This window comes from Lolium rigidum, chromosome 2, assembly GCF_022539505.1.
Source record: "Lolium rigidum isolate FL_2022 chromosome 2, APGP_CSIRO_Lrig_0.1, whole genome shotgun sequence".
In the NCBI taxonomy this organism is placed as follows: domain Eukaryota; kingdom Viridiplantae; phylum Streptophyta; class Magnoliopsida; order Poales; family Poaceae; genus Lolium; species Lolium rigidum.
The window spans coordinates 23191111-23199859 of NC_061509.1; the positions used below are offsets into that span (position 1 = coordinate 23191111).

At 43.1% G+C, this 8749-nt stretch overlaps 2 protein-coding genes across 2 annotated transcripts; one reads left to right on the forward strand and one right to left on the reverse strand.

Moving 5' to 3' along the window:
* The first annotated feature begins 490 nt into the window (after positions 1–490).
* LOC124689353 (thioredoxin reductase NTRA-like) lies at positions 491–4497 on the forward strand. The gene is made up of 5 exons (XM_047222898.1): positions 491–1213; positions 3382–3454; positions 4079–4094; positions 4189–4200; positions 4437–4497. Exons 1-5 carry the CDS (start codon positions 491–493, stop codon positions 4495–4497), a joined length of 885 nt encoding a protein of 294 aa, XP_047078854.1.
* Positions 4498–7320: 2823 nt separating this feature from the next.
* On the reverse strand, positions 7321–7908 carry LOC124686087 (putative glycine-rich cell wall structural protein 1). Its single transcript, XM_047220089.1, has one exon. The coding sequence runs from the start codon at positions 7906–7908 to the stop codon at positions 7321–7323; it is 588 nt and encodes a 195-aa protein (XP_047076045.1).
* Between the last annotated feature and the right edge of the window lie 841 nt (positions 7909–8749).

Consider the following 8749-nt stretch of genomic DNA (forward strand, 5'->3'; position numbering starts at 1 on the left):
GTTTAGAGTTTTTCTTATTTGATTTCATCCTCTTTTATTTTATTTGGTTTGTGATCTTCACTTGATCACTTTAAGGTTTTAGGGTTTATCACATAAGCATAATTACACTCATCATGGCAAAAACACAAGTAATAGGTATGAGCACTAAGCATAGCACTCTATTTAAGAAAAGTTTTTGTTGGTTCTCATTTTTGGAAAAAGGAAATTTATTTTCTCTTTGTTTTGAAATTTGAGGTGTTACAGGCGGCGACCTAAATAGCCGGCGACGAGGATACGGGGCAAACACACGGAGCAGCAGCTGCGGCCGGCGCCTCCTCGGCGGCAGGCACCTCCTCAGCTCCCTCGCTGCTGGCGCATCCTCGGCTCCCCGGCGGTCGGCGCATCCGCGATGGCCGCCGGCGACAACGGGGCTGCCGCGGGTCGGTGGCGGCGACCGCGGGACGGGGCAGCCGCCTGCCGGCGGCGGCGACCGCGAGGCTGGCGCGGGCCGATGGAGTCGACCGACCGACGCTGCAGGCGCGTGCCTGTGACAGAGCCGTTGGGGCGGAGCGGGGACGGTGGCCTTGGAGCGGAGCACGCGTGGGCTGGCGGCGGCCACACCGGGGCGGAGAGCCTCCTCGGCTCCCCGGTGGCCGGAGCGTCTTCCGTTGCCCTGCGGCCGGCACGTCTGTGGCAGCCGGTGGGCTCCGACGCGTTCTGGAACCGAGGGATCTCCGCCTGCGCCGTGGGCGACGGCGCCGCGCCCATCTTCCGGAACAAGCTCATTGCCGTCGTCGGCGGCGGGGACTCGGCCATCGAGGAGGCCAACTTTCTCACCAAGTACGGCTCGCGCGTCTGCATCATCCACCGCCGCGACGCCTTCCACGCCTCCAAGATCATGCAGGCCCACGCTCTCTCCAACCCCAAAATCCAGGTCGTCTGGTACTCCGAGGTCGTCGAGGCCTATGGCGGCTCGGACGGTGGCCCCTTGGCGGGCGTCAAGGTGAAGAACCTGGTCAGCGGCGAGGTTTCCGACTTCCAGGTGGCAGGGCTCTTCTTCGCCATCGGGCACGAGCCAGCAGCCAAGTTTCTCGGTCCACAGCTCGAGCTCGACCCCGAGGGATACGTGGCCACCAAGCCGGGCTCCACGCACACCAGTGTCAAGGGGGTCTTCGCTGCCGGGGACGTTCAGGACAAGAAGTACCGCCAGGCCATTACTGTCGCTGGATCAGGTATGTACTAAGCTATATTGAACCCTTAGCTTCTATTTTTGTTGATCAGGATCAAGTCTTTATTATGTCTAAGTTGCCTTGATGATACTGCATTACAATTATGACTAGAAATCAGTGCCAATCATGGGTGTGCCATTTGGTTAAAATTAAGAATTAAGCTCTTCGCTGCATCATGTTTTTCCCCATTTGTACAGTGAGCTCCAGCAGTATACAATCATGATACTGAATTAGTTGTTGTTGTATATTCTACAGAGCAAGAGCGACATAGACTAAAGATGGTTTTGTCGTAGGTTGACAGAGTGTTGATTTAGTAAATCGGTGTGCTCTTAATTTACATGATTAGGCCACCCAATGTGCATACAAATTGATGTTCAGACAATTCTTAGTATTCATTTCCTCCACAAGTCAAGACCCATCTAATAATGCCACTATTCACAAGCCTTGATGTGGTCACTATTCTCCAACATTGAAAAGAATAATGCACAAATGTCTCACCAGAGGCCCCTTTCTCAACTTCACTATGCAGATTTCAGTTTGAGTTTTTGAAAGAGAAGTTCCTATTAGTGTTTATTGTGGAATTTAATTTTCTTACTGTGGAATGGGATATTTGGATGACAGAGTATGCTTCCAAAAGATTTTTTTTTTGCTTCTTCACAAAATTTATAGGTTAGAAATTGAGATGCCTGCAGTATTTTTTTAACATGATAAATGAAGGGCATACGATGGAACCAAGAATTTATGCATTTTCAGTGCTGATAACAGTATGATTGTTATGGACCTGCTGACACCGCTGCTGCCAACTGTCAGACGCGGAAGCTCATGGAAAAGCATCACGATGGTGTTAAAAGAGATATTGTTCTCCATGCCATACCACATGTTTTTCTGCTGAAGATGAAATGTGAGGAGGTTTGCTGCCACAGTACACATCTGTATGGTTGTTCTTGAGCAAATATACCGTCTTTGTTGATAAATATGAATATCTCCATGCGATAACTACAAGGCATGAATATGACAGTGCACTGTCGCATTTACAAGCCATATAGTTCATCTAGCTGAGTGCTACATCTCACCCAGGTTCTTCAATGTGGCAGCCCAATTATTTATTGGCAGTTTTTTTTTTGCTTGCCGAGCCTGATACCTACTTTGTATCTCTCTCGGATATATGTAGGTCTGTTGAAGAAAATATGCGCATTTCGTGTGCATGTCAACCTAAAAGTACTAGAGCATTCCTGTTGTTCTTTGATCAGCACCAGATGTTCATGTCCCTACATGCCCTGTTATCTATCTATTTCTTTTAGAGAATGGATACATAAGAGAGACTTGCAACTCATATACCTACGGTTCAGTTCAGTTGCGTTGTCTCCCAGGCAGTGCATTTGAAAATAAAAGGTCTACCTATGAACACTTATATTTTAATCGATCTTCTTTGCCCATTGAAACTATGCTCGAATTATAGCTTACCAGTATTAGTTATCTATGTGCTAGAAAAGCTTAAATATTTTTTATTCCCATTGTCATTAGTCTATAATACCTTTTATGTCATTTCCATGTGCGTTGAAGGTATAATATTATGTAGCAGAATCATGGAGGAGTTGGTTGTTTATGACTGGTGTGACAATCTCCCAAGAAGCACCGGGTAGTAATGATATGGTGTTCGTGTACATAGACCATGTTTGTATGGATAATAAGTAAAATATATGTCAATATATGTCTTTCCTTAATCTAAAGTAATCTCATAATTCTGCAGAAAAGAAAATGGTGTTAATGTATTATGGTTCCTAAAATTAGTCTGTCTTTGGTCCGAAGGTTAAGAGGACGAGCCCAATGTAGTACTCTGCATGTCCAGCGAATGACATTGTGCTACCTTGGTCCATATTTGGTGTTCCTGGCAGTGCGATCTATATTAGTCATTACACCAAAGCTCTGATTTTATGGTATGATCTTATATATTCATAATATTCTTTCCGAGTGCCAATGCAAGAAGATTGGTGTTGATCTGTAATCGCATTGGAAAAAAAAACTCACCCCGTGTTGATGCTTATAAGTGCCCTAGGAGTTCATATATATCAGACGAGCTAAGGTAACCTTATTTTAAAAATTGATCTTTTCCATGAGGTTAACCAATTGATGATTGTGCTTTTATTTAAAGGTCCATGGTGTTTGGTTTGACATTATGTCTGTTATTATGGTAAAACATCTGCTGGAAGAGTTAGCTGCCATATTTGGATTGTACATCAATCAAGGTAGGTAGTTTGTTATTCCATCTCAACGCTAATTATGGCACAATCAATTTTAAAGAATAAAAATTAGTTAGAATCTTAACAGTAATACCTTATTCTCCTCACATCTACCACAATGATGTACTTCCTAATTTCAATGTTCTCTGATGGTACGTAATTTTCGGTTGCTCCACAAGTTAACATTCAAAATTAATATATATTTGCTTATAGTAATGTTGCCGATAGAGGAGTAGGGTTGATGCAATAGCTACTATGATTTCAGTTTTTTCTTGGAAGTGAGCTTTTGTTTTGGTTGGAGTTTCTCTTTTATGTCATGGTTTTAAGCATAATGAGTCTCCTTTTACGATTCAGATGTAGATGTTACAAAAATATGACATGTCGATATGTCCCATCGTCCAAGGATGAATGTCCAGGGTTTTTGTTTTTCCAATTTCTTATTCCTTCACTTGGTACGCACGGTTAATATGCCTTAGTAGATAGCGAGTTGGAAGATAGGCGTGTTTCCTTTATTTTTGTAATATCTGTCATGATTACTTGGTTTGATTGTCCTTTTGATTTTCCACTATATTGATCTACTATCTTGCTAAAAAACTCCTTTTTTCGGGGTGCTTTTTGACTGATTTACAGAGAGGCAGAATGGAAGGTACAGTTCCTGGAAAAAGAGTAGATCAGTTTAGGGATCAGCTGAAGGAGGGGTCTATTTACACCACTGAAAAATTTGATTTGTATGATCCTAGAAAGAGCTACAGGTCAGTGGATCATCCTTTGCGGATCTTCTTTACTATGAGGGTGGTGCCGCCGTCGGAGAATTTTTCCTATGTATACCTATACTATTGTCCCGTTTAGCATGTTGTCGGATTGCATTGATCAGAATAACTTAAATACAGTAAGAATACAGTCGTTTTGATCATTGATTTATTTGTGTATCGTTTGTTTTCTTGGCAAAGTTTGTTTCGTGTTATGACAATTTAATTACTCTGTGCAGATTTACAGATGTTGTCGGATGGCTTAACAAAGTCACCGATGTTTTTGCCTCCTTCTGGTAATACAAAGAGCCAAAAGCGACAAATTTATATCACGGGTGGAAGGTGTCGATCGCTTCTATCTTAAATTTCTTTTTTCCATAGTGAGTATTTGCTTCTTCTAATTACCATCTGGTTTATACATGTGTTACTTTATGAAGCGAGCATGCTATTGTTACTTTGTCGGGAGAGATGCTGATGGACTAATGGAGCAATCAAATCAAGAACCTGCTATCGTGTTAATTGTTGGCATTGTCAGTCAGTACTTAGGCATTGCGCGCTCTCACCTCTGTTTTTGCATTGTCCTGTTGTATTTCTTTCTTTTCTCCTGATTTGTGCTAGCTGTTGTATCCAATAATGTGCTGCAGGCTATTTGTTTAATAACATGCGTATCTTGCATATGCCACAGGTTGAAGCATCTGCCAAGGCACGTCGAATTACACACTGGAAACCAAAGTCATACAGAGCCGACACTGGAAATAGCGACATTAGGACCCAATTGCATCATGGTATGTTTGGTGTTTTATAGTATGTTTTCTTCCCTGCATTCTCAGAATAAATCAATTGATAATCGTGTTAAGGGTGAACGGTACAAGATGTACATTTGAATTACTGAGGTTCTTACAGACAAAGGCTGGTATTACATAAGTTGCAAAGAATGTTAGAAAAAACTTAAGCTAGATGATAGGGTATACAAATGCCCTCAGTGTCCTGCTGTTATACCTCTTCCAAGGTACACACGTATTTGTTATATCTTTTGTTCTTCAGGATGTTTATTCTTCAGTTTCTTTTTTTGTGGCAAATGCTTACGTCATTTTTTTTCCTTTTGTTATTGCTTTGTCAGATATAGGTTTATTGTCCGAGCAGTTAATTCTGCTTCAGCAGATCCACATACCGGCAAATTCACAAACTTTATTTGTTTGGGCCTTACGGAGAGGTTGTTGTCGGAAAAGAAACATTACACTTGTGTCCAGTGTCAGAGGAACGGCTAATATTGTGCTTCAGGATTTGCTTGCCATCGTGGGAAGACAGTTCAGCGTTGTTGTCGCTCCTAGACGTGAATCTCGCTGGATACATTGCACAGCCACATTCGGGTACAGATTGCTGATCCGATTTCCGTGCCACTGTTACTCGACGACAGGGCATGGATGATTCAGCCACAAGTCAAGGCAATGAGACTCTCTCTGCTCCTCCTGAAACTCCAAAACATGTTCAAGGTCCAAGTGAGACTTCCACTCCACCACCATCTATGGATCCCACGCCACAAAGTGCAGCATCATCGGCTTCTATTGATGAGGTATAACTGTGTTGCCTTACCAGAACACATGTTCTTTTAGGTTTCTGACAAGCTATGTGTTTCTATTGTAGACTGGCTCTCATGTGGCTGAAGGGGAAAAACGAAAAAATATTGTTGCCGGCAAGAACACTAATCTTAGAAGGGATTACACTTCACAGATGATGACTAGGATCTTGGACACACAGGATATAAAGGGCACAATATCTTGGACATCTGTCTACACACTGGTCTTCTGCAGATGAATGCATCGAGGGAGCTTTGTTATTCCCGAGCTGTTGTTCAGGGCCTATATGTTTGGACCCTGAATACACTTCCATGTTTATGTATCTACGTCAACCACCCGGTTAGGCTATGTGCTTAGGTTGTATGTGTTATTTAGCCTCATAGATGTTGTGTTTGGATTGCTAGAAGCGATTTGTCAGTTGCCGTTTCTAATGTATTATATCTTTCCCCGCACTGCTTATGTTTTATATTGTACAATTTCCAGGCTCTGTTCTTATGTTATGACTATGATCATTTGTTTATTTTGTTTTGCCACCTATACATATGCTATTTCCTCATTTCTTCAGCCTAATAATAATTTGCACCTTATATTTTTTCGTCGTGTTGATTAGTGTTGCAATTTTATTAAATGTGTATATTATGAACTGCACATGACATACGTTTACCACGATCTGGCGCGGCGTGCCGCCGCGCCTACTTTTGCTAGTTTGCTTTACCGGCATACACAACTTTGCTAATTTACTGCAACTATAGCGATTTCCTCATACCAGTAGAGAGCAATATGGCACCAAGCTTTGCTTAATTAGGACAGTCACAATACATCTTATCTGTTGTACTGTATTAATTTTAAGCTGTGAGAAATAGTTTCAATACAAGTCAATTAACCATCCATAGATTTGTAAATGTCAACATAGTGAAGGAATGAGGAACCATAAATTCTATTTTTAGGGTAGAGATCACCACATATATAATCATGGGAGCATACGAAGTTAGGTTTTTTCTGTTGGGTTGTGGATAATTATCACATGCTAATGGATGGATATTTGCATGCACTACAACCATAGATTGTACAAGGGAGACGAGGTTTCTTTTCTTGGGTCTATCTCAAGATGGTTGTACAAGGCATGTGTAGCATATTTCACCATGCACAACTTGTTGAACATATATTTTTCAATAAAGTGTTGAACATATATATCACCTTGAACTTAATAATGGGGTTTTCAACGTTGGATATTTAACTTGTACTACACAATGTGCACACACGAAGAGCGATATATAGTAATACATAAAATTCAATTACTTTGAAGTTGTGAAGATATAACTAGATATACAGTGATGGAACACATGCTACATTTAGAGAAGCCCATAGTCACGCAATATTCTTGTTCTGACAGTACTAACGTTTTATCGGAACGATGAAACCCTTTATTTCTTGTACGGAGTAATAAAAATCATTAAAGGTACAAACAAATTAAAATAAATTATATGATACCCACTCGACATAGAGCAGGTTGGGCTTCATATTTTGATTAGCATGATCAAGAGTGTTACGGGTTGGCATTGCCAAAACCAGATCCAGTGCCACTGCCACTTCCACTCCCACCATTTGTGCCATGTCCGCTGCCACCGCCGCCACCATTGGAATATGCATTTGCATAGGTATTTTCTTCATAGTATTTATTAGTTGCATCGCTAGAGCCTGATCCACTACCACTACCAGATCCATAGCCACTAGATCCATAATGATCTCCGGTTGCTTGTCCTCCACCACCGCCACCACCGGTACCGCCAGAATTAGAAGATCCAGCAACATCACCTTCATACATATCTTCACTATATCCACCTGAGCCGGAGCCGGCACCAGACCCGCTACCAGATCCAGTACCATCGTATTGGCTACCGCCACCCCCTTCACCTCCACCTCCACTGCTTGCATGCGCACCGCTTCTTGAACTCTGGCCATAACCAGCTCCACTCCCCGATCCTGAGCCACCACCATTCACTTCACCCCCACCTTCGCCCCCTCCAGATCCTGTTCCTTGAGAACTAGAGTATCTAGCCACCCTTCCAGCATTGGCTAATCCAATGCTCAAGAATACAATGAACCATAGAGTTGCTAGTTTTGTACCTGCCATTGTGTGAGTTCGAGTGAGGTGAGTTGCTAGAGAAGCTTGCATGTGGGTATTTATAGTGCTAGAGGCCATGCATTCTTCTTATTTTTATATCATGTTGGTTTCGGGTCTTTCATCCACATTCAGACAGCGCATGCGAACATCCACGGCTCTAGCTGATGCCGGAGAGACGACTTGGAACTTTCCACAGCCGAGTTTGACATATTCCGTGGGTATCGTAGGAATTGTGCATGCATGCAGTCAAACAATGCAAGATGTGCCAACAACATATCGATCATCCTCTCAAAGCAAGAGCTCAACGTACATAAGCCTCTAGCATAAGCCTCTAGCGTGCCCAGATCAACCAATCAAACCTATCTTCTCTATGCCGTTTCCCATTTACTACTTGCTTGGTTTATCTTAGGGCTAAATAACCATGATTTCAAGAAGATCGCATTAGCTGGATGATCAAGTGGACATGGCGCCCCATGGGCTGCGGGATGCCATTTGCGATGCCAAGCAAGCGTTGTACAAGCAGTGCATAATTTGACCCCGCCGGCAGAGTCGATCAAATCGACTTGAGAAATCGTCACGTTGGTTCGGTTTGTCTCTGCTGCTGACATCCATCCATTGACTGATCACTACGGGAAAATCAGGCGCTGCCGTGCAGCGTTTCATTGCCGTGAGGCAACGCACGGCAAAGATTTCTTTGCCGTGCGGCGCGAGAGGGACGCACGGCAAAGAAATAAAGCACGACAAAGTTTTGTGGTGGCGCACGGCAAAGTATCGCCGCACGGCAAAGTTAGAAGTGCCTCACGGCAACGCGTTGGCGCACGGCAAAGCCCTCCAGAAGTGCACGACAAAG